Genomic DNA, 27,150 nt, shown 5'->3' on the forward strand with positions numbered 1-27,150 from the left:
ACTCAGGACATACTCTGTCTTTGATGTGCAGGTGGTGGACGCTGGAGGCAGTTCACCTCAGACCAACGGCCAAATGTCACTTAGCACCCATCCCTGGCTGCCCTCCACCCCAGCCAGACCCAAGGCTCCCAGCTGATGCAACATGCCTGGGAGGACCATGAGCATCCCCAGGCTGGGCACACATGTCCCACCAATGTCACAGGAGTCAAACGCTCTGGAGACAACCTGGGTCAAAGTTTTCATACTGCTCACGCTAACAACAGGCTGAACTGGGGGAAAACACAAATTAGCAGAAGGTTTTACCTAAATTGCATGTCACCAGCTGAGACTGAGAAGGGATAGAGGCATCAAGGCCAAGAGATGCTGGGAGTGAAGCTGGGCTGGAAAAGGCAGAGGAAGGTTTTGGGGGAGCTGCTGGAGCTGTACATAGGGAGGAGTCCCTGCAGTCAGCCTTGGGAGAAGAGGCTCGGGAGGGCTGCCCCTGCTCGCAAGGAGGGGAAATAGCCAGATTCAGGTGATCAAGGTGATGGTGGGAGAGCAAGCAGGAACAGAAGAGGCACACAAAGCATGTCCTGCCATTAGTCCAGCTATTGCCCCATAGCAGAAGCAACCAGCACCAACTCGCCAGGACACAGGGGTGGGGTCACCATTTTCTTTATGTGCAATCTTAAAGCCCTTTCACATATATCACTACTTTCTGTCTTGGAAGAGTGCTTGGAATTACTTGGATGACCCTCCAAGTCCTGAAACCCTTCCCAGCTGCTCTGCAGACCCCCAGGGCTCTCCCCTGCCAACCTAGCCTTGCTGCTGCCAACTACTAGGACCTGAAAGTTTCACCCCACTCACTTCTTTGTAACAGAAAAATGAGCAAAGTCTACTTGCTAATGTACATTAAACTTCTTCTATAAACCTGATGAACTGCAAAATAAGAAACTTGTGTCTGACGCTGCCCTGTTTTACACTGTGTTTGAACACCCTGAAGCTAAAACATGGGGAGAAAAGCCTTGAGCACGTCAGCATCTCCATCCTGGAGGCTCCCAGTCATCTCCATAACTTGCTTTTTCAGCTGGTGGATAGGTGTGTGTAAGGCTTACAAGTGTGTGCCTGCTGCCTGCCAGCTGCTACTCAAATAAAACCATTTGGCATGATTTTCTTTCTTACTATCTAATGATGCTTCTTGCTCAGAATTAATTTGCAGATGTGCAAAACATCTAACCAGCACCTCTATTTCTAGCCTGTAGCACCTTCTGCAAACAAATTTTATATGTTTGAGATTTAAATTCACGTTAAGTGAATGCTGATCTTCCAGAGATGGGAAAGCAAAGGTTGCTGACACACTACCCACATGCTCAGGATCGTTGCATATTTTATACCCTTCATCTCTCTGCTAATTGACTTAATGACACACATAGTTGGGACTCATCCCTGAAAGGACTGAGGCACTCTAAGGATATGCTTTTTCACGCTAATCTTACAGCTTGGCTCCACCCAAAAAATACCCACTCCACACAGATGTGTATGATTAGTGCCTGAACCAGAACTAACTTCTCTGAAAACTGTACTTATTGCAGGACAAATTGAGACTGCTATGGCAGAAGCCAGAATAATTGCTCAGGGGAGCACAGGGCTTATCCAGCAGCTAATTCATTATTTGTATCTTCTCCAACTCAGGATAGAAACAGCAGGCAAGGCGGCAGCAAACATGGTACATACTCTAGTATCTCAGGATAAATTTGTTCAGATAAAGGCTTATTGCCATCACAGCAAGGCTGCAAAACACCTTTACAAGAGCTTGGGGGCGGGGGGGGAGGAATAAGGGCATGGAGCTGCTTTACTACTATCCTTTAGTTTTGTGATAAGCTGTACAGACTTGAATGCAATTAATGCTGCGTTTGGGTCTTTGCTGTGCCTTCATATGCACCTCAAAGTCAGAGTCTAGAGGGGAGATGCATCTGAAGTTGAGAGGGCAGATCCCATCTTTGCAATGGTGCCAGGATAAGGCAACCAGCACCCACCAGCAGCTGTAGCTGGTCTTGCCAAATGTCAAGCATGATGCTTGAGAAAGAAATAGTAGCTTGAAAAAATTGTTACCAATCAAAGCAAAGGTGGTGTGGATGCTGTCTTGCCAGTGACACCAACCACTAACCACACCAGTACTGCACGCTCCTGAGGACACCCCTTTTTTGCTGCTCTAAATACAGTTCCTCAAGGGACAAGGGCTTCTGCACAGCTGCTGCGGGTGACCCCACATCAACTCCCATATCCATCACCCGCTCTACGATCACATCTAAGCCCCCTCACCCACCCCTCCTAGCAGCGATTTTCACCCTGAGAAGTCATGTCGCATGGCCTCAGGATAAGACACACCGTGGTGCCAGGGCTGAAGTTCCTCGAGGGTCTGGGAAGTCAATTTAAAAAAAAAAAAAAATCAAGCCATTGATCATGGCACTCAAACAAGCTCAGGCACACAGGCACTGCATGAAGTCCAGTCTGACCTCAAGGCAAAGTGGAGCTGCTCCTAACTGCAACATCAGCTTTAACAGACCTGACAAACTGGAATAGAATCTCTCTCTATTGAGTGTGGATATTTCCCCAACTTGTTTTTTTTTGGCTAACATTCATCTATCTCTTAATAACTCTTTATCAGAGCTATTATACCTTAATAGTTTTATAGAGTTTAATTATTTACTAATGTGAAACGGTAAGAATACTGCCAATTCCTTCATTCCCACAAAAAGAGATGCAGAACTGCCAGGCGAAAGAGGTGATGGACAGTGAAGAGCACGAGGTGGTCTCAGAGCAGACCGGGATGATGTGGTTGGAGCAGTCGTATTTGCTACTGCGGGTGACCGGAGAGCTTCACTACATTCGTCTTTCAATTGAGAGAATGCATTAATGAAAATAATCTCGAGCAGATTTATGGTATCCGTTCTGCACCATTACACAGCCATTTTTGCTAAAACAAGCCATAATTAATCTGGTTCTCCCCCTTGTATTTATAGCCAGTGCAAATATCATCATTTTTCTATCCCCTAAAAATAAATACTTCACACGTGGAAATGAGGTTATCATAACGTGATCATGTTTATCTCAGTAAGGGCACTCATACTGCACCCTATTAGCACAGCTATCTTCCCATCAGTTCCCAAATGGAACAGAAGCAAACGCAATATGAATTCGCACAATGCACTGGTCGGAGGGATACCTAGAGAGAAAAGAATAATAAATCCAGTCTGCACCGCACCTCACAAACCACCCCATCGCCTTCATTACCGGCACAGAAAGGCCACTACAGACATCTGCCACTCCCATGACATGACACCGGCATCTTTACCTGTTTATTGACTCAGTCACTTAGACTGGCCCTGCTTTTGGGAAAAGCACAACCCAATGAAGGGAGAGCAACCGGAGTGAGGTACGCCTGGGAGGTGAGCAGCAAAATCCATCCGTAAGCTAGACAAGGGAGCAAACAGCCAAAAAACTGAGTTGTATTTCCATTCTGATCCTGCACTTAAAAAATATGCTCACAGCTACACACATAAAATATCCACGCTGGTATTACTAGCTAGCAAAGTGTGAGAGGTAAAAAGGAATCAAAGAAACCTGCCTGTGAAGACCCATACAGGATCTCAGCCAGCTCTGGACAAGGAAAAGGGTTTAACACATTACAGGTTAGGGCAGGTAACACTTCTAGAACTGTCTTCCAAATATGGGAATGAGAAAGGAATTGATTTCACTTTCCCTTAATACCTCTTTATAGTAAGAGAGTGCCTTGGTAGAAAACATCCCAGCCAGCCCTTTTGCTTTCTGGAAGGGGGAAAGCCCACCCTTGCACCGATTGCCACAGAAAGGGGCTGAAGCAGCCAGCACAGCTCTGTGAGGAACCCACCAGCTCCTTCCTCCATTCATCCACAGCTTTTCCCCCCACATCCCCAGTATGGGCTGGCATCGTCATGTGTGTCAGCCTTTGGGTCTCCCCCACGTATTTTGTGCTCCCGAGCTGCTCTCTCTGCTGATGCTCAGCCCTTGCTTCACTCGCATGGAGATGAGTGATTCGAGGAGCTGCAGGCACACCAAGGGCCTGATCCCAGGTCACTCGTGGTAGCAAAACAGCAAAATTATCAGTCTCACTGAGACCAAGATATCACCAGTATAAATTAACCCAGATTTTTCACCTTAGACCTGCTGGAAGAACTGCCCCAGGCCAGCCCTGCTTCACTCAGGCGGCAGCAGAGGAGCAGAAACCGGCTCGGTGTCTTTGCAGCCACGGTCTGCGGTCAGCTGGGCAGCGCATGAACTCCTTAGGAAAGCAGGACATACCCTCCTCAGAAGAGATTTCACACCAGTGTCTAGGTCCATTTGTGAAATTGGTCATTTGATGAAGCAATTTGGGAGCGAGGCTCTGGACCCCTGGCTGGAGAACGCTGACATTTCAGTTCGCTCCTGGCCGTGCTGCAATAAATGGAGCTGTCAGGTCACAGCGTGCCATTTCATTTTCATTCAAGCACCTATTTAATATTCATCATGTTATAGGGGGACATTTTTATGTCGGGAGAAACACAAATGTTCTTCCTAAGTGACTCGAGGGCAATAAAGAATAAATTGTCTTTAAACCTGTATAAGGGATGCTGAAGTCACAAACAAGACATAAAATAATATGGAGCTGGAAGTGCTTTTTCCTTATTAGGTTTATCAAAGTAAAACTAGGCTGGCAAACTTGTTCTATCAAGCAAATGGATGTGGTAAAAAAAGGAAATGAAGATTCTGATCCATATTCATTGTTCCAGTGTCAGCAAGGGAAAAAAAAGCTCCACTTAAACTTTCTTGTTGCTTTAGAAAGCTGATCTGAAGTTTTCCAGAAAAAAAAGTAAGCAAAGCTGATAAGGAAGATAATTAAAAGAAACAAAGCAAGCAGCAGAAGAGGCCAGACAAAGTGTCTAATATTAAACAAAATGTGAACTGCAGGACATGCTTACCGGCACCAGGCAGCAGCTCCAGGCACCACCAGCATTTTAATAGGGAGATTTCTTTTCCAAAGCTCCCAGCACTGATCCTGACACACGGCTGGCAGCCACCATCCCCCTGCTCCCTGCAGTGGGATTTATCTCCAAACACGTAACAGATTTTTCTTTTCTGTTTAAATTAGGTTTTATACAGTGCTGGCAGCAGTTTCAAATAGTCACACCCAGGAACTGCTGCACCCGTGAAATAAAGTTGGGTTGTTTCCCCAGTTAAAAAGAGGGTCACGCCTTGAGAAGCAGAAGTTTAAGGAAGGACTAGTGTGCTTCCTTAAATGTGTGTATTTTGGTCCCAATGCTGGTGTGGGTACGTGCGTCTATTTTGCATTTCTACAGTCCTGATAAATGAACACGTTTGTAGGACAACAACAGGGCAAACAAGTTTTGAGCAAGTCTGGTATCCCGCATCCAAGACCTGGGAAGGAGCTGGTCCTACAGCCAACACTGCATTATACCTGATTTAATTTCAGATTTCACAGTGTTTGCCTTCTTTTTTCCCCCCAATATCCATTTCCCAAATTCATGTGACGAAGCGAGACAGGCAGCTTTCTCGTTTTCAGAGTTGTACTTTCCTGGCTGTCACGGTGATGAAAATAAGATGATGAAGAGTAAAAGCACTAGCATTCTATGGAAAAATACCCCAAATTTTCATTATCTAGGAGAGCCACCCTTCATGATTTGTGGCCAGGGTTGCCAATTCATCCAGTCGTATGGTCTCTGTAAAAGGGAATTCATAACTGTGTGCAGTGGGCACTGCTGAAGGGATCCAGCACTCACCTCAGGTGGCAGCTCTTCATCTCTAAAGCTGTTCTGCCATTACATCAAAAATACTGCACAACTTTGCACAATTGAAGAAGTTTTTTCTGTTGCTTTTAAGGCTGTGTTTTGGGTTTTTTTTTTTGGGGGGGGGGTCAAAGGCTATCTATGCTGGATCTACAGGAGTGACAAAGGAATAGCAATTTGATCCTTTCAGCCCTTCTGCAGCCCACTGAGTGCAATGAACTGATTTGTACTCCTTTCCCTTACATCTGCTTTTGGACCCACGGGCTCATCAGCACAGATTTTTGTGGATGAAGTCTAATGAGATTGGGAAATTATGTCAGCCCCTACTCCTGTAGAAAACAGAGAATTACTGGAGAGAAGTTTATGTAAATACACTCTCTTTCCTCAGAAGAGGGCAGTAGTTCTAGTGACAAATTGAGTGAAATCTCACTTGGCATGAAGCAAATAAAATAGTTAATATTTCAAGTTATCACTTTGCAGTAGTAGAGACTGCATTTAAAAATAATTGCTGTGGATCTGCCGTATCATACAAAGGAATAGAGTGACAACACAACCATGATCTGACACATCTGCATTACAGCTCTTCATCTCAATTCAGTTTTTAACAGGCTCCATCATCTGACTGCATTCAGTATATGAAGCAATTTTCCACCAGCTCCTACTAGAGAAGAAGCAGCAAAATCCTGACACTTCCCAGCAACAAGAAACCTGCCCGAATGTCATCTCTGTCACGACAGAGTGCACCCGTCAGTCATGGGGCAGACCTGATATAGATGTATGTCTCTGGGGCTCCTCTGCTGAGCCCATCATGCCCAGCCCATTGCAACAGAAACCAGAGCCAGGACTGCGACTGAGATATAAAACTCCATTTTCCTCCGCTTCAGGACTGTCAGACACTGGAAGATGAGGTGTTTTGCCCAGTTAAAGAAGCGGTGTGGGGCCATTAGAGAAAACTAACCGATTGCTGTGAGTTGCTCTGGTGTGACTTGTCACCACTGTGGCTTTTCCTTGCTGTACCACAGCACGTCTGTCAGTGGGAGAGATGGCTCAGACACACTGTCTGGGTTTCAGCAAATGAAATTTCTCACATATCTCAAAACAAACAGTTCACCTGTAGTGGCTGAGACACAAGCAGTCACTGGTGCTTCAGCTGGGCTACAGCTTCCACAAGTTCTACATAGTGGTATGTTGGAAGAAAAAACCAACTCCTCTGTTACAGAGAAATCTCTTCTCCAAAGTCCTGCAATGGGTTGCTTGTCTGAGGACAAGGAAGGCTTTTGTTTCATCAGAGTAAAGACTTAAAAACATCCACTACAAATAAGGAAAACACTGAGGTTGACTGTCACTGTGGATTTTCTGTACTGTTTTTCTCAAAGCATGGGAGATGGATGGATTAAATCTCTGTTGCATCCCATTGTTGCAACTGTCCTGAGGTAGACCCCAATTATTCCACTAAAATAAAGTTGGACAGGCTTGGTCTACTCAATGCATGCAAGCCAAGATGCTTAATCCTTCTGCTGCAGCCACAAACCACATTTCTCATGGTACACTTGGGTCTTTCACTGGTCTGACATGTCAGTTGATAGGATGATCTTTTCTAATGCAGTCACTGAACTAAATTGACTAGCAATGTAGAAGGTAAACCTAATTGTGTAACTAAATCTCTTAATTTGCCACATGAATTGTTTCAGAATCACTAAATTCATATTCGCAAAGGGCACTGAAGGTGGGAAACTCTAAGGAAGCAACAGATAATGACCTACAAATGATGTGATGATCTGCCACCAAAGTCAACAGGCATCATTTACTGACTCCGGATCAGATATAGGCCTCCAAATATAGTTTTGCCTGAGCTCCAGCAGTGTCACAGGAGTGACACTACTGGCACATTAAATTCTGCTGAACACGAGTTTCAGAATGCATATGCCAAAGGCTCGCTGCAATGGAGAGAGGAAATGCTGGATCATTCCTTGGCCTAATCCTGCTGCTGCACAGTGCTGTGATCACAGGCAGTGGCAGCATCTGAGTGACTGCAGTCATCCACTCAGACACTTTTGTAGAAAAGCTACTCAAAGCCTGCTCACACTGAGTGGAAGCCAGACTGCACAAAAAAAAAAAAATAATAATTACAACTGCCATCTTCCTCATCTGCAAAATTAATGCTTGGTGCTCCACTTCATCCGCATACTGCTGAAAGATTCTTCACTGTTATTATGTTTGAAGAGTTTTTTTCCAAATGTCATATTGGCATGTAACAACCACAATATTCATAACATGCAGGTGAACTTTCATAAAGCAGAGGAGAAAATTAACATTCTTCCTCACAGAGGAAACTGAATCTGATTTTTCATTCCATCAAAACATCTCTCCACAGACAGGATAAATCCCATAAATTGCTTTAACCCATGTATCTGCCTGGAGTCCATTCTATATGCTATTGTAACAAAGCATGTAATCAAAGTAAATGAGCATAATTACCACAGAGTGCAAATACAGGGTTTCCGGATTCTCTTCTCAGACATTTTGTATGTGACCATTTTACCATGTTTACATTTAGAAACATGAATAAACTATATTGGACTGGAAGATAAAAGAGTATACATTAAAAATTCAAGCAGAAAGCATCCTGTAGTCATGATTACTATTATAACCATTCATTCAAATCTAGCCTTTTCTCCCCAAATGTAAATGTAACCAAACTGCAAAGCGTGGCCAAATAACCTGTTTCTAGGGACAGCGAGGTCCCGTGCTATCAGATCTCACAGTCAGACTCTGCTTTCATTTCTCTCTCCCAGGTAGGAACAAGAAATGACTGCTGACAATTCCATTTATTTAATGGTAGCTCCAGGTGAATTCCTCGGTTTTTTACACTCATGTATCTGGTCCTAGTTATCTTGAGGGGTCAGACAGGTTTCATTAATGCAATCTCCCCGCTGTACAACTTTCTTGACCAGTAACACCCCCTCTCACACATCACATGCCCACCCAGGCAGGGGTGATGGCCACGATCCGGGTTGATGCCCTTTCCCGCAGACACAGCAAGACCAGGAGGAATTACAGGCGACTTTCTTCATCTTTCCTGTCTGACAGAAACAGGAGGCATGACCCGTTGTACGCGCTACGAGTCAGGTCGTGTCACTTCACAACAGCTTAATGGTGTGGCCGGTGGCACAAGTCATGTCAGCTGTTAAATGACAGTAACAGACTCACCCGTCGGTTGTGGCTGCGGGAATCAAGTAACAGATGCATATTGATGGTATGCGCACAGATACATCTTCATAAAGATAATATAAATCAAGCTCCTGACCAGGACAGGCGTGTGTCACAGCTGTAAGATGTGGAAGTTAATTCATTTAAATTAGATTTTAAACCAGACAGAACTGTAATCTGTCCTGAGGCACATTAATATATCAGGTATCCTGATCTATCTTTTAAAAGACACTGAGCTAGGTAATTTTTTTCTGCGTTACTACTTCCCCATTGAAAATAAGCCCCCAAATTATATTTAAACTACATTTCTCCTTCCATTCTTAAGTGCAAATTAAGTTACATATTTAGAAAAAATAAGTCTCTCAAGAAACCAGCTATGCTGTGTTAGGAGCAAATGATCCAATCTCTAATAATAACTTCATACTTCTCAGGACTAATCCAAAACAGAAGTGCTCAAACAATTCCTTTTTTTTCACCTCAAGATAACATTTTCTTCATTTCCTGATGAAACTGGCCATGAATGTAAGTGCACTTAAGCCAAGAAACCTACACAGTAAGGCCCTTCTTTGACACATGTGAACACAAGCACAAGCTAATTTACAAGTCTTTAGCTAAGTTGTCTGTAGGAATTTTTACAGTGCTCTGCTTCCAGAGCAAAGAGAATTATGGTCCTTGCTCTTGACCGTAGCCCCTGAAGTTTGAGTGTTCAGTGACACTTCTAAGAGGGACACTGGGGAGAAGAGGAGTGGAGCTGGGATCCAGCCCTACTAATGGGAAAGCTCCCCAAGACTTCAGGATACTTCTGCAGGAAAAAATTGTTTGATTTTCACATACTTCATATAGGAGCCCAGATGTTCGCAGTGTTTAAGTACAATATTGTGCCATGGTTCCACAGCCCACTGCTGATCATAACCGAAGTGACTGCAGGAATGATGAGGGTATGTAACATGTCAGTACTTCTTGGTAATTTGCTTTCTGTGGTGTCTTACTTAAGTTGCTGCTATTTGTTTTACTCTTGTGTGTTAGAGAGTCTTTGAATGGAAGAGAGAAAATGTCACAGATCTAAAATAAACCAACCCCAAAACAGAACAGTTGCCCGTTTTACAGCTGTAACACCGAAGTAGGAGACACCCGGCAGTGGACATTGAAATCAACAGTGCTGAAAAGAAAGATGACAAAACGCAGACTCTGCAATTATCTGGTTATTAACTACCAACACAGATTGCCAAGGCATCTGGCAAACTCTTCACCCTCAGATGCATTTACTCACAATCATATGTGCCTTAAAGGGATGCCCTAGCTGGGGGTATAGGAGTTACCTTCCTGAACAGGACCAAGATCTCTCTCCGGTCCTTGGCAGGGGCCAGCACCAGCTACTTCAGCATAAAGTTTAGAGATTCCAACTAGGCAAGAACTAGGAGTAATCTCTCTTCCATATCATTACTTATTTTGGACTCTGAAAGGTAAGAATTGATGCTCAGTACTCCCATGGGAGGCTTGGCATCCCTCCCAGCAGGATATCCAGGATGCTTACAAGCAGCAATAATCTTGGTATCTGTCCAAACAATCGATTCCTTCTTTTTTTTTTTTTTTTTCCTTCATTATGCTGCATTCTCAGCCTCAGGGACCCTGCAGGGCCACCAGCTCCTCGGTTCAATTTCACAGCTTAATTCAATCCCAAATTACCAAATAAATGCAATTACATCGTGACATTTGCATCATCGTGCTGTCCAAGCTGGACCATGAGCAGACACGGGATTCACATGTGCACTGGCAGACGCAGCAGTGTCTCTAACAGCAGCCTCACAAGCCTTCCCCTCCGTTTTATTTTATCGAGTCAAATAGGTGCCTTCATTCCCTAAAGGGCTTTACTGAGCTACGACAGCTCTGCAGCAGATGTTGTCTCTCAGCCCCGCATGCCGGCACCCTGCACAGCCCCAGTTCCCCCAGCAGCCCCCAGCCCCAGCCACGGCTGGTCCCTTTGGAGACCCGGTGGGGCTCTGGCCAGAAGGTCCCACAGCAGGAAACAGGGCACAGACTGCATGAACTGAAGCACAACCCCAGATCAAGATAAACACCTTTCCTTGAACGTGAAGCAAGTTCTCTCCCCCCGGCAGCTCCATCTCTGCGCTGGACATCACAGCTTGGACAATAGTTTACCCTGTTGTTGAGAGCAATGACCACACGTTGCTGCTTTCTTTTTTTGTTATTATTACATCAACTTTCCCACCATGCCTTTTAGAACAGCATGCTTAATTGAATTGTTCCTTTTATTCAGAGAGTACCATTCTCCCCACATCATATACCACAGACAAAATACATTAAGATCTGCCAGTATTCTTCCTACTAGCACTAGATTGTAACTCTATTCTGTACATGTTACTCAAAGGTTCAGTACAGGGCACTGTTAAAAAAAGATTTAGCCCCCCTAATCTGTTACAGATCCTGCTTTCTGTGCCTTAAGAAAAGATATAGCTCTAAGGTAGCAAGTCGTGCCAGATATAAGTGAGACAGCTTCCCCTCACAATTCCATCAGCCTTTTTTTTTTTAATGTGGGAAGAGGAAAGCAATTCCTGACCTTGCTTTGACAACACAATATCATCTCAACTCAATGCTGTGAGAGAAACACTGGACTGGTGTGATTCTGATTTGGAGAAGGAAACCTATCTATAATACCGTCATTTCTTCAATGACACCGTAACATTCAAACCGCTTTACAAAGCTGTGAAAGCAGCAGAACAAGGCGAGCCCTGTCTTCAGCCCGAGTAACACCCTTCTCTTGTGATGATCTGCTATGAAGTGACTGCTGGTCAAGAAGGACCCCAGAGGTGCTAGGCTGGTAACAATTCTTTTTTGCTCTTCTTTCTAATGATTGGAATAAAAATAACAACAACAACTGGGCTAAAAATAAGACCAAGCACTCTCCAGATCTGCAATTATCCTCTCAACTTGTACTTGTCTATGGTATTTCTGTCACTAATCACCCCAGCACAAAATATGCCAGAACTGTTTGAAACCCAAGTCCAATTTCAGACACAGTAAAAGACTAATAATGAATGTTGTTTACATACATTTAATTCAACACATCAGAAGCAATTTTCTCACTCTCTTTAGCATTTTATTTGCTTATAAATACAAGTCAATACCACAAGATGGCACTTTCTTACTTGCAACAAACACTATTATAAACACTTACCCTCTTCAAATGTTTCCAGATGTTTACATGTAACTTCTCGGTGGTTTTGAAACATTTAAAAAAGCAAGACCTTCTACAAACTGCATTTGTGTTTGATGTATATTAAATGAGGTCAGGTAATTAAATTCAAAAAAAGAATTTATAAATATTTCAGATAAGAAAATTTAAATACAAAAGCAGAGTTTGTATTAATTAAAATGAATATCAATTTAAACAGGTCATAATGTATCTACATGGTTTAATTTAATTTAAAATACTTTTTAAACAATCTAATCTTCTAGCCATTCATCAAAACACCTATCTACTCAACTCTTTAAAAAATAGTCTTGGTTAAGAAACCGCCTATGCTTTTTCATAACAATCCTTATTCTGTCCTGTAGGTGGAAATGAAACAAAAATCATATTCCAGACTAGAAAACAGGATAAGAAGGAAGAAACTTTAAAAAACCTGGTAACTTCAGATACTTCAACTCATTCTTCCTTGTATTTCTCAAAATACATGATCTGGTTTTAAAGTCTTTGAACGAAATGTAAACACTAGAAAACTCATTGTTGAAATATGTGAAGAATAAAGAACCTGCACTAATATAGTGCATAATGATGCTGTGTCAAACTTGTCATTTACAGTAAATGTGACATTTTCCTCAGGATTGTCATGCCTTTTTTTTTTTTCCCACTAATTCCATTTGATGTCTGTAGATTCTCCTTTTCTTTTTTTAAAATTTAGTTTAAATTCCCATTGCTCAAAAGGAAGAGATGCATCTTCTGGCCTCTTCAGAAAAGTTTCACAAGATCCAAATCTTTGACTCCATTTTTTTAATGTATTTTTTTTTAATAAAGAGGTGGCAAAAATTTAAGCTTGCAATACTTCTGTCCTGCCTAGTATATTACACATCAGGAGATTCCTCAAAAAACTGAGAAAGTCTGAGAGTTCCAAAAAAGAAAGCAGTTAAGGCAGTCGATGTCTACATTTGGATTTTTTTTTTTTTTTTTATATTACATGTCAATGTCTCCATCGTAAGCTAAGGTTAGAGGCTTCTGCTGCGGAGGAGTGCTTTGATGCTGCTTTGTTTTTTTGCTGCAAGAGAAAGAAAAATATCTCAGGGGACAAAATCATAAGCTGCAATATGCTCAGAAACATCGTCAAAACCCAAACTTCAACAAAAAAAAGTCAGCTTCCCCCACTGACTATTTAATTTTGCTACTAGATGATACCGAGATACAGTGACCACTTCCAAGAAAATCTACATGGACCTGCCTGAGTGCTCTGAGGTGTGTGGTACGGACACAGCCCGCTGAAAACGGGCACCCCACCGTGCTCGCCATCTGGAGAGGAAATAAAGCATATTTGTCTCCCGTGTCGGCTCACGGCTGACAAAACAAGGAACACCTTGCAGAAAAATTGAAACATGAGCTGTCTAGGTGTGGGATACTCTCATTTTTTCTTTGGCACAGTACTGAAGCAACAATAATTATTATTGAGAAATACACTTCCTCACCAGCCTTCAAGTGATGGAGAACTATGTAGTGTTACGTTAAAAATCCTCTGTAAGTTCTGGTGTGGGGCCATAGAAAAATGGCAGCAACACAGCTTGGAAAATAAGGAAGCTGCAACTCCTAAGCAGCATCCAAACGCTGTTATTCAAGCTTTTAATTGAAGATAGAGACAGAAAGACTAAGACAGTCAGAAAGAATAAAGTGATTTTGGGTGAAACCAGGTAATGATGCTGTCAGGTCATGGTTGTGACTCTCTAGCTGTCTGCCCTGATCTGACAGGGGTGTGGGCACCCGCACTGTTATTATTTCTAAAGTCCTGGCCAGCTCCGTGGTCCTCAGGTACAGCTGTGGGTGTTGCAGCACACATGGACTCTGCCCACTGATCCCTTCCTATCCTCTAAGACATAGCAATAGCAGAGCCTTTCCAAACACCCCAGTCAGAGAGCACACACCATCAGCTCTGTCAAGTGAGACTTACCACTCCTGCCTGAGGTGATGGCTGCTTTGGAGGAGGGCACGTATCACCCCCACCAGTGAAGCCCACAACCAGTGATGCTCTGTAGACCAGGGCTTGGGTAGACCTGGTACCCTATCTCTAACTGTGGTTGGTAACAGTAGCTTTAGACACAGGACACGTTTCCACCTGATGTATTCACTGCAAAAATCTATTTAGGGATTGCCTGAGCTTGAGCGTACATCCAGAAGAACCACAATTAACACCAAGAGACCCAATCTCCCGTGAACTGTTATGCCATCTCTGGATCCATTTATCTTCCTGGCATGCACAGTCCCTGGCAGCAGTAAGCTCGCAAGGTAATAATGCACTATGTGAAAAATAAAATATTTTGTTTATTTTAAACGATCATTTCATCAGATGCCTCCTACTTCTTACATTGTGGGAAATAAAAATTCCCTAGTGCCCTTTTCTACTCCATTCATGATTTCATAGATCTCTATTGTATTCACACATCAAACACCATTTTCCAACTGAATGCCCCTATTTCTATTTAGTCCTTCCTTGAGCAGAGGCCAGCTCCTCAGTCCAATCAGCCTCTTTGCCTTTTTTCAGTTTTACCTTATCTTTTTTTAAAAGAATACAGTAAAAAAGCCCCTTCTAATCCCATCATAGGTCTGAATAAATTCAAGGAACAACTGATAACCAAAAAGAATTCTTTCCTTGCATGGCCACCATACTTCTTCACAGTTACAGCCATTAACATTTACAATTTTGAGAGTTCTAAATTACTCTGAGGTAGGGACTGTTAAATAAACCAAGCTCCATCCTTTCCTAAAGCCTTGAGGATTAAATCTCTGCAACACAGTGTTGTGATATATTTAATATCATTTAAATAAAAGCAAACTAGCTTTTACTTAAGGACAAAATAGACACCACACTCACCACATCAGGAAGGATGTAAAAATCAGGAAAACTATGATAAGGAACCCACCAGCTGATACTCCATATACCCACATCTTCAGTTTGCCATCTGTTGGAAGAGCAGGAAAAAGACAGAGGGAGAAAAGGGGTGAATAAAAAACTTTGTTCTACAATACACAAATTCTTAAGAGATTAAGTAAAGAGAAAGTATACAAGTAAAATTAGTAACAGTACCGGTGGGAAACACAGCAAGGACAGTCTGGGATTAATCCACAGACCCCACATTTTTGATAGGAAAAAAGATTCCTGTAAAAATCAATAAGTTTTAAAGACAAAATCTTAACTTTAGTAAGGCATGTAGATTTTCCTCATTGAAAACTGAAAATCAACTCTTTGTCTCAGTTTTCCCAAGCAGCACTATTTTATAACCAGCCCCCTGGGTGTTTGTTACACCCAGCCTGGGCTTATGGTGCAGCATGAGAAACAACTCAGCCAGGCTCCCGCCGGTGGAAAGGTGCAGGGACACGAATGCCCCAATCTTTCTCCTGGGGCAGGGACAAGTGGTAGACCCAAAGCTGTGCCCAGGTGGAAGAGGTTCTCCAGCAGGTGGCTAAGCTGCAGGAGGTGGTGGGAAGGCTGCATAGCATCAGGGAGGCTGAGAAGGAGTCACATAGCTGGTTCCAAATGCAGTCTGCAGTAGACTCAAGGCCAAAGAGCCCAAAATTCCCCCACCGGCACATACAGAATGGAGGAGGGTCAATAATGCAGAAGAATGAAAGTTTGCAACAGAAAGGGTCTGCAGGAAGAATGAGACTACCAAGTCTTGTACAGCCCACTGACTATCATCCACTGCTGCTACTTCATGTGGCCATCAAGTGATACAGCCAGCAGCAGTCTGGGGAGCATCAAGCAGGACTACAGAGTCCTAGGAGTGGCGATAAGAGGCTCTAGAGAGACCAGAAGGAGCATGTGGAGCTCTGCTTGAGGATGGATGAGGAGCTGACCAAGGGCTTATGAGTCAGGATTAAAGGGAGGACAGGGACATGTGACATTACAGTGAGCAGAGAGAGTCAGGGTGGTTCAGCCTGGAGAAGAGAAGGCTCCAGGGAGACCTTATAGAGGTCTTCCAGAACTTAAAGGGAGACTACAAGAAGGCTCATAGTGGTAGGACAAGGGGTAATGGTTTCAAATTGAAAGAGAATAGATATAGATAGAAGGAAGAAATTCTTTTCTATGAGGATGGCAAGGCACTGGAACAGGTTGCCCAGAGAAGCTGTGGAAACTCCCTTCCTGGAAGTGTCCAAGGCCAGGTTGGACAGGGCTTTGAGCAACCTGGTCTAGTGGGATGTGTCCCTGCCCATGGCAAGGGGATTGGAACTAGATGGGCTTTAAGGTCCCTTCCAACCCCAACCTTTCTACAGTTCTATGATAACCGCAGTACATTCACTCAGGAGCCCCAGCGGCTGCTCTGGCAAAAGCAGTTCAATGTTGAGCTGAAGATAACACCTGAGATGTTTAGCCTAAAGAAAAGAGGACTGAGAAGGAATGGGATTGTTCTCCACAAACACTTGGAGGTTAATTGGGGTAAACACCAGTGAGCACATGTGAACAAGCTACTTAGGGCTGAGAAAGGCTTGGGCAACAAAGGAGAATAAATTTGGCTTAGAATAAAAACAAAAATACACTTTGTGAGAATAAGAGGGATAATGTTATGCAAGAGCTTTCTAGTTGGGCCACAGGAGCAGGAGACACAACTGGCTTTAAGACAAGGTAAGGACCGTTTGAATTGCAAGAACAGCAGACACACTGTGCGACCCTTGCAGGAACCTCTTCGCACACGTGTGAGCTTGAGTGCGTTGAAACACTTCCTTCTGACAGAAAGCCTCAAAACACATTATTTGGACAGGTCCTTAATGACAAGCTTTGCATTAATAACAAGAATTTTTAGAAGATAACATTTCTGTTTCTGGCAATAAAACTTTCCTTGTGGGGAACAACAATAGTACATTCTTTCATGCAGCAGGAGCCTGAGCTGATTCACATCAACAGAGCTGCCGATACACACTGGAGGCAGGGATAGGAACCTGTGTCATGTCCACAGACATGGTTTGACAGAGGCTGTTTTGAATTCAGCCATGCTAGTGGGAAGTTACTTTGCAGACAATCACTGAGCCTGTTTTACATTTTACATTCGAACACAAAGTTTTCAAAGGGAAATTTACTTAATCAGATCCTGTTCTTTCTCTTTTTTCTTCCAGGCCATGTGGAAAGGCTAAGTACCTCTCACAGATTTCTTCTTCTCCTTGAAACACGTACAGTCTATCTCCCCTGTGAGAAGAGCTCCAGTTTTCAGGTCTGAGCTGGGTTTTTGGTTTGGTTTTTTTTCTTGCTGAAGTCTGGGCATGAAATCTGTCACCCCCTCAACTGGAGATGGCCAGGAAACATTTAGCAGTCCTGCAAAGGGACTGTCACAGCCACAAAAAGGCATCCCACCATGTCTGCTATGAAGGCAGCTACGCTCTCCATCCCCAACATAAAGGCATTAGACCATGTCATCCTACAATTTAAACAATGCTATTTAAATTGCCTCTCAATTTGAAAAAAATTTTCTGTACCTGAACTCTGGCCTCCCAGAGTGTGGCAAAGAAAGGTAAAACACAGCCTGATTCGAAATCAGTTCTGTGCACTCCTGCAGAGCATTTAAAAGAACGAAAACATCAGCCTCATTAAATCATAATAAAATGTGTGTTCCAAACAGTAAACGAGAAGGGAAATCACAAATTAACTGGAGAAAGGCATGTATACTTTTACTGACAGATGTAAGATCTTAGATGTACACAAATGTCAAGGAATATGGTTCTGAAGGGTGGCAAATGCCAACTGTACGGGGAGCATTCACCACAGAACTGCTATCAAGAACGTAACTGGCAGGTAACAGCCGTTTCCTGGCTCAGCGAGCAGCAATTATTGCAACCCCCCGACTAGTAAGGCTGAGAGCCTGTTTAAGGGGAGTAATTACACATTTTGTTGGGAAGTTCGACAAAGGGAAATGATATGAAGAGCACTAGCCTTCAGCCAGGGTCTGAAGAGTTCCCTCCCTGCAGGATGCCAGGCAGTTGGTGATACACTGAGCACACACTGAGCACGTTTGTTTCTTTCCCTTGTATTGTTTCTATAACATTTCTGCCCTAAAATTAAATGACACGATATTCTGTAAAAGCTCCTTAGTCCCTATTTCTGTCTTGTAGTCCCTGGGGGAGAACTGGCTCACAGATGCAGTACTGAGGTCAATCCCACCAGAAGCTTTCAGGGCTGCAGCCTGAAGCAGTGATTTAAAGAGAGGATTGCAGCATCCACCTACACCTCTCTCCCTTTTTCTAACCCCATAAAGGCACCAGTCGAAGAAATACACTTAAGTAAGACAGCCTACAGAGGTCATAGATGCTGACAAAAAGGCAATTAACCCCAAACCTGTGACTCAAACTGCTGGTGAAGTGCGTGGTCTTCTGGATGATGGGTTTGATCGAAAACCAACCGACTTGAAAAGACTTTGGACCGAGCTCTGTGAGCTCGGAGACTGTCAACGCAAAGGTTAACTACTGTATGCAAATCAAATATGGAAATGTAACATTCAAAGTGTGATCACATATATCAGACAGAATTATGGCTTCCTGAATGCCGTAACAGAACCTTTCGTTACATGTTTTCTAAAGACTCGTGTTCATTACAAACTAACAGGAAACAAATGCGATGCCAGGTAACAGAGGAGGGGGAAGACGGCACTGCCAGTGCACATATTTTAGAATATGGGGGGAACTAACATGTCTCAATAAAATCTGACACCCCTGACACCTTTCTCTCCACTTTTAAAGTCCTATTAGCATTTTAGAAATTTATCTTGAATAAATTAATCTTGCAAAATAACAGTCAAAACGCTAATCAGCTATTACAGCAGCACCACCAGTTCTGTGGACCCGTCTGGGCACATCCAGTTCCCACAGTTCCAACGAGGAAGCATTCCATGGTGTGGGAGTTAGAGATTCCCTTGAGATGCACTCCTCAGGCATAGCAGCCTGCCTGCTTTTTGGGGAGTGTTTTTTAGCATCTTATCTTCTACACTTTACACTTTCCACCTTGTTGCTGTTTTTATATATATATACTTTTGAAATATGGCAAGAAATAACCAATGTTTTCTTTAATGAAAACTTAAGTACTTTCTGCTCTGAATCTTCTGCAGCGCTGGTGATCGATATCTCTCCTCGTGCAAACATGTTACTTGTAGAAACATTATCAGATGATAGTCCTAAGCATCCCCCCCAAATCACACACGAGTATACTTTTGAAAAATATTATTGCTTGATTCTGTCTTTGCTATCTCTCAACATAAGAGATTGTGATCACTCTGTATGAGCACAAAGGAATGAAAGACGGCATACGAGTTAGAAAGTGGGAAGCTGCTCTGCAGCTCCCAGACACAATCTCTGATGTTACGATCTATAAAGCTTGTACCTTTCTTCTACAGAAACATCGTAAAGACAATTTATTCCATTCATATTTAAGTTTTTCACCTGGATTAAAAGGTTGAATAGACCATCCTTTGAAAATGTCATGCATTTTTGAGTTGATAGGTTTATTTTTCCCAGCAATGGTCTTAACATCAGCTTTCTTATCTTCTAAACCTGGTACCTTCATGCAGTAATCCAGGAAACCATTTGATCTCATTATTTCTGTGTATCCTCGCTCACAACCACAGACTCCTCTCTAGGCGATAAAAGGGAAATCAGTATTAAACCACACAGTATCCTCTCACAGAACAGCACAAATTGTAGGAAATTATGAAGAAACTGCAAGGGGTATCCTGCACACGCAACTTCACCACCACCAAATTAAACAAGCTAGGAACCAATGCCTGCAAACCCATTTCAGTTCAAAAAGCCAAAATATATTTTGGGAATTAGTTGATAAAGAGTCAGTAATTATGGAGAAGCCCAACATACAAACATTTTCACCCTATTAGGCTTAGTAACCGGCATCTGTGGCTTCACCAAACTTCTCTTGTCAATAAAAATTTTTCCACTGACCTTGACGGACATGAGAAGAGGCAAGCAAGAAATAATCCCACTTCAGATCCAAACCCTCCCCATGTTATTTCCACTCTGGTATTTCACAGGGCTACCTTTTACCTCCTCTTTAACAGAAGTCTTAAACAGTCTGTTTTCTACAGGACAGTACAATAGCATTCAATGAATATTAAACCAAGAAGCTCCAAAACCCCTCCACAGAACAAAAACAAATTTGTAACACCACATAATTACTCCATTACTTGTTTGTGCAAGTTTATGGTTTCCCTTCAGACTGAAATTCCCTAAACTTCCTCGAGGTGGTACCACGGACACATTAAACTATTTTCTAGGTCCTGGAATGCATTTAAGATACAGGAGCTAATTGAATAAATTTTGCAGTGTTAATTTCTCCAGCAGTAATCTGCAGCGAACAATTACCTGTGTGCAGTAGGAGAATGGTTTCCTGCACGCTGGGCTGCAGTGTTGAACTTCTGCAGGTTTCATCTGAAGAGAACACCCTCCTGTAAAAGAAAATACCGAATGACTTTAAGAGCATGTTTTAAAATGTTTTTTGACTTGGCTCACCATAGTGTAAGAAGTGCTTGCTTGCTTATTTTATATAGTTAAATACTAGTCTATTGAGTGCATTAGCATAATATCTGTAGGCATTGCATTAATTAATTTGCCTTAACAAGGCAGGGAATTATTATCATATCCATCTTGTTAATGGAGAACAGAGATATACAGATTTAAGCAATTTGCCAGAGGCCACAAAGGAAGTTGGGGACAGAATTGGGAATTAGATGCAGATTTTCTATGTCCTCATTAATGTCTTATCTACAAAAGAAGACATAATCCACACAACGCCTTTGCCCATCCTCACTTGGGGAAGTCTGTGCTTCTATAGGAATAAAAAGATGATAATGAGTTCTTAACTACTCGGCAACCTTTGCACATAAAACTTTTGTTATTATCTTAACTAGTCATTATAAATAGAACTAGATAAGAACATCTGCATTTGCAGTTGGACTCTCTCCTCATTCACCCTGGGCATGTTGAGATCCTAGAGATGTGCAAGCCCTACTGCCTTTGCCAATCTCTCGTGGAGCTTCAAAGTGCTGACCATGAATTTCCCTTTTCAATCATGCAGGCAGAATTTGTAGGTCACAGTTTGAGCAATCTGAGCTTCTGTGTGTCCAACAGAAAAAGAGGTACAAAAGCTGGGCTCTGTACTGCACGTGTGATGTTCTATTCTGTTCTCCACAGTTACCAGAAGGTTGCACTAATGGCTGTGCAAGCCAGCCCAGGCAGCCCTTTTAGCACATATACACTAACTTCTTCCTATGACCAACCCAGCGGTCATGGTAACTCACCCAAATACTCCCATGGAACGACATATGTGATGTCGACCTGACAGCAAGGCTGGTGTCTTTCCTACACACAAAACTGAAGGGAAATTCTGGAGGAGTTAGGAAGGCTGTCCAACTGCCCTCTGAGCAACTGATGCAGCAGAAGAAAAACCTGGATGAAGACTTTTCATTCATAGCTGTGCAGGACAACTTGCAGATATACCTGTGACATTTATTCCATCCGAGCGCTCACACCACACTGTGCGCACATTGTCTCGCCAAAGGCTGGTTCTCCACAGGTAGTCGTAACACTTGCCCCCTGCAATATCAATACCAGTTAGTCTTCACTTTGCAACAAAACCAGAATAAACACTCCAACAGGAGGAAGCAGCACTGTGGCCACGCTACCTGAGCAAGGGCGTGTTTCCATCGCTTGGCCCGAGCAGCTCTCCTGGCTCTCAGAAGACTGAACGATAAAGGCTCGGGATCGGGACTGGCGACCTGTTGTCTCAAAGCTCCTGCCATTGATGCAGGTGAGCTCACAGGAGCTCCACTCTGACCACTCTGTCAGGTGGCAGTCACCTGTACGTTGAAAGAACAAATCGTAATTTTTCAAAAGGAATCAGCCTTAAAGGGTAAGAACAACCTAAGCATGCAACAGCTTTAATAGTGAAATATCCCCAGTTTATTTCCCAGTAGTATGCAATACTCAGATTTCCTGCTTCAGGGGGAATCTAATTTTCTCAAAACACAGAATTTTTTTTCAGGTGATCTAGAAATAGCAGACCGAGCATTTACCTGATCTGCTGAAGTATAAATTCTTACTACGATGGCTGATAGTACTCAGAGATACAGAAGCATCTCCAACTCAAACAGCTATCGTAGATTTTAGAAATGCACCATGACCTTCCAAAGACTTTACCTGGACAAGGCACAGAGCATGGTAACTCCAGCACACTCTCTTTCAACGGCAGCTCACCACATAATGCATTTTCTACTGGTCGGGATGTAGCAGAAACAGATGCATCATGCACTACACACGTGAGGTTGCGGACTTGCAATCCGTCTCCACAATGTCCACCCTAAGAAATGACAGACGGGAACACAGACACGCATCACTGACATCAGCAGATGACAGAAGAATCACACCTGATTCCATCTAAAAGCCTTCAAAGATAGAAATTTTATCTTCAGAATGCAATAGTATCTCCAGTTATGGGAAGACAGGTGGAGATCTCCTCTGTACACATCCTTACAGAAGCTCAGAGGCAGGTGCAGAGTCACACAAAAAAGTGTGCGGTACCCAAAGCTGGAGAAGAGGTGGGTACTACAGAAGATGAATACTCTCTTTGGGGTTGGCCCTTCATGCCTGTTACTAAGCTAACGAATTTACTGATTCTTTGTTAGTACCCAGCCACATGAACATAGAAATTTCTGGCTTCTCTAAAGAGACCAAGAGCAGAACCTGCCCATAAGGAATGGACATTTCTATTCACCTCCTGTGATGACACAGCCCAACAGGAGCACTTACATGGTTTAAACCCCGCAACAGCAAAAATCGTCCTGCATGCTTAATGAGACTGCAAGGGTTATTGTGCACTAGCCTACCAAAACACCACCCAAAGTCAGTCACCACCCGTTAGCACTGAACCCCATTGGAACAAGCAACAGGAGGCTCCATCTGAGCCACTCCATGCTCGTCAGCCCGTGTCTGAAGTACTTAGCCAAAAGTACCAAACTACTGGCTGAAGAAGACTCCTCTTATCAGAAAATCAACATTGTTTGGCTGAAGTGATGATCAAGGGCTGAGGCTGCTGTAAGGGCTGAAGCACCGAGGCTATTTCTAGATGCTGGAATTTGTTTCATTCTTGCCTGAAAAACAGAGCTGCAGTGATGTTTGAGGTGCACACCTTAAACCTGTGTGATGCTTTATGAATGTGTGCCTGAAGCCTCAAGGAAATGGCACTTTACAAAATTCAGTAAATAGAACTCAAGAAGAAGGATGAAACACTGCTTATATATAACCAAGGGATTCTTTTAAAATAATGGACTTCACCTGCAGAACAGAATAGCTCCTACCGAGCGCATTCACTCAGCAGTGGGTTTGCTAGCAGCAGTCTCAAGAATGGCTCTCCTGCACACACCTGGGAGCTTTTTCACTTCCTCCATCCCTTCTGCTGCAGCCCCATAATAAAATGGAAATAAGAGCGTAACTAGCTAAATTTAGAGCAGTTGCTAATCAAAAGCATCTTACAGAGGCATTAGTGTCGATTTACTACATGCAGCCAGATTTCAAGTTTTTAACGCCATGTTTCAGTTCAGACAGAATGTAACTTACTGTTCTAAATTACTTGTTTCACCACTGAAACCTCTATTGTGGTCTGAGATTAATGGTGTGTGAATAACTCATGTAGCTGTCAATTGGGTTAGAGCTCTCAAAAATGCCTCATGGAAACAGAAGACGATGTGGAGGAAGTTCCCAGGGGAAATGGCGACTAATCAAACTGCAGGGTATTTTCATCTCAGAGCAGCTCAAGGAATGAATAAATGACCAGAGAGGCCAGAAAAAGTTTTTTAAAAAAGATACTTATTCATCTACAAACAACATATAAGTATTTATATACATATCAATATATAAATAGTTATATGAATACCAAGATATAAATAGAAATAGATGAAACTAATGCACTTTTTCTGGTACAAGGGTCTCCACTATGAAAGTCCACATGCAACATTCTTCATTCTTCTATCATGCAATACTGAAAATGCATGTTTTAGAATGTTTAGAATAAAAAAGTGTGGATTTTCAAACAGTTCCAAAGCTAAAGGTTTGCTTTTTAACAGTGGCTTCCATTTGCTTGCTTTCTTTCAAGACTAGCAGTGTGTTTTTACAAACAATTAAACATACTTGAAAGATAAAGTTATCCTGTCATTTATAGAGGGAGATGGTTTTTGGCATATTTAGCAAGGTCATAAGCAATGCAGGAACACTGCATTAAATTCCTTATAATCTTAGAAATTATTCATGCCCCCAAAATTATGCATTTGAAGATCTAATTAATAGGCATGGAACCAGTGGAATTCTGCTGCAACAATGGCACAGGGAGGAAGCAAGGAAGAGCTGCTCATGAGAGAAGAAATGCCAAGGAAATGATCACATACTGAAAACCCAAGGGATCAAACCTGTGTTGTAAATGATCTTCCTTGGAAGGTGTGATCATCTGAGGTTTGCCCAGAACCAGGGTTTGCCTCTTGAGTTGCAAGCTCCTCGCAGTAAATATGCAGAGATCTGACTTCCAGAGGGGATTCCCTCCATTTGGCCGCAAAAAATTCTAGGATGACCCTACGGAGTTTGTAGAACTCACCCTGGGTTCCCTAAACACAGCCTGGAGGTGCAAGCCCCTCCATGAGCATCTGCACACAGCCTTCACCTCCGACCCCTTCACCCCAAAATATGCCCGCCCATAAAATAAGGAGAAGGTTTACACAAGGAATGTGTTCAGGCAGCTATCTTTTGAATTGACCAACACGCTAACATAGGGCAGCATCTGCACAAACCTTCTCTCATGCCACCCTTCAATACTTCCCACATATATCAGTAAGTCAATAAACAACACTCCTAATTAGATGTTTTGCCCAGATGTACCCTTACTAAAAGTATTCCCTCCTCAGCTTTTATTGAGGATTCATGGGTGTTCATGATTATTTTAAGCCAAGAGCTGACTGGGTAATGCTTTCATAGGTTTTCTGTAATGAGAAAATGCTGCGTGATCACATTTAAGGGAGTGCTTGTGAAACATGTTAGAAAGGGAGGGTTCTTAGTCTTATCAATGCTAGGCACCTAGTGCTTGGTAATGTCTAGCTACTTCACTTATATTCCTTTAAGGGAAAAACTATGAACAATGCCAGCCAGTGCTAATTTTTACTTTTTTAAAAGCTGATCAAGGTAAACCACTTCAATTCCAGTAGGAAAAATATTAATGTAATCTAAGCCTTTAACATGATGTGTATTCTCCATTTCCCAAGTTCTGCATCCCTTTGAATGCAGCAGAGATGACCCATGCCTGCTGGAAGTGTGTCTGTGACATGTGTAATTACCTGGAGAGCAATGCACTGATTTCAATACTGTGAAAATCAGCAGCACTTAGTGGGCTCTATTCCTAAACATGCAGACACCTCTAATTATTCACATGAAGTCAATTTAGCATAAAGTAGCTCTTCTACAGTTAAGAAATGCAGTCCCAGTTATCTCATAATCCAAGGAAGAAATATTTTAGCCTTATTATTAAATGTCCCATTTATATTATTACAGAAGGACACTTTCACAACACGCATTTTGGTCTTACCATAGGATGCATTTACCTTATTTCACAAAGCATCCTTGAAAACAGGACTTCTGAGAGCTCTCTTTAGAAAGTAAGCTTAAGCTTCTTTGCCAGTAAAGCACAGGAATAAATCACCCTGTATTTATGAACTGCATTTAATTCCTAAGCACCTCATTAAAGAGAATTGAAGATGAATAAAATGGCTCATCTCCAAGACAAAGTAAAGGGTAGAGAAACTACATTGCAGCAATTTTAGGAGAGAAGCAAGGCTCTATCTCACTGAAAGCACAGGATGATATCTGGGTTAGAGAAGGCTGTGATTACTTGCTCTGAGCTGAAACTTAGTTGTGTTCTGTATGTGCACACTTTTAATCTGCACGTGTTATTTATCTGGAGTATGCCAGGGCATTAATTCAGCTTCCCTATTAATTCTTTTATCACCTCTGTTAGCTTCTGCAGTTGAAGGTCTCTTCCCCAATGTTTAACGGAATTTGCTTACAGTAGCTGGACAAGGAATCAGCTGATGTTATCACCTTGTTATATTTATGCTATATATAAATAAATACTGAGCACAGTACACACAAGGACCATATTCACATTCCTAATTGCACTGAGTTGTTGTTCATTATATAAAATATAAATATATCTCCGTTTCTCTGATTTTGGACTGTTATGCTCCAGATTTTACTTGTGAAAACCAGGGAAAATTCTAGGTATCTATTCTGCCACCCGTAGTATTCACTACACGTCCACCTACCGCGTCTAGAAACCACAGAGGAATTGGAGGCACTCACAGCAGAAAACACAAGGGATGTGTCTTTACGCGCATTATTGGCTCCAATCTCCTACACATATATGTGGAGAAGCAGCCACAGATCCGTGCATGGTTCCTGTCCCCAGGGACCAGACAGGGCTCTCTTCCACCTCAGCCACGCTTCTCCCTGCATCCCTTCAGCACAGCTGGCTTTAGGCATCCCGAGCAGACTTTACCGTGCCTGAGAAACCTCACTGCGAAAGAGTCACCTCTGCTTAAGCTGGGTTACCATCTAATATATTTTAATCTCGGAAATGTGATCTAACAGATAAGGAGAGAAGAAAGAGAGGAAAAAAGTCAATTCAAGCCTGACACAAGTCGCTGGCAGTGAAAAAATAATGGCTCCAGCGCTGAGCAGAGGTGCTGAGTGTAGGTACAGCGCATTGCAACTGATTCCAGACATTTTTAGATCATTAAAAAGATAGTCAGGCTAAGGAGAACGCAGAAACCAGCGCTTCATACAATAACTCACACTACTGTACCAGAGACCTTGTGGGGAAAGACCTGATACACAGTA

The 27,150-nt window shown here is 42.7% G+C and overlaps 1 protein-coding gene across 1 annotated transcript in view; it reads right to left on the reverse strand.

Annotated features, from left to right (window-relative positions):
* Positions 1-13,203: 13,203 nt before the first annotated feature.
* LOC104273079 (thrombospondin type-1 domain-containing protein 7B-like) overlaps positions 13,204-27,150 on the reverse strand; it is a 37,549-nt gene continuing 23,602 nt past the window's right edge. Inside the window, exons 9-15 of the mRNA XM_009868283.1 lie at positions 22,417-22,576; positions 21,903-22,076; positions 21,718-21,813; positions 20,584-20,666; positions 19,651-19,843; positions 15,104-15,191; positions 13,204-13,285 (exon numbers count right to left, since the gene is read on the reverse strand). Coding sequence (XP_009866585.1) covers positions 13,204-13,285; positions 15,104-15,191; positions 19,651-19,843; positions 20,584-20,666; positions 21,718-21,813; positions 21,903-22,076; positions 22,417-22,576 — 876 coding nt within the window. The remainder of the gene's footprint in view (positions 13,286-15,103; positions 15,192-19,650; positions 19,844-20,583; positions 20,667-21,717; positions 21,814-21,902; positions 22,077-22,416; positions 22,577-27,150) is intronic.

Source organism: Apaloderma vittatum, unplaced genomic scaffold (genome assembly GCF_000703405.1).
Source record: "Apaloderma vittatum isolate BGI_N311 unplaced genomic scaffold, ASM70340v1 scaffold9164, whole genome shotgun sequence".
NCBI classification, from domain to species: Eukaryota; Metazoa; Chordata; class Aves; order Trogoniformes; family Trogonidae; genus Apaloderma; species Apaloderma vittatum.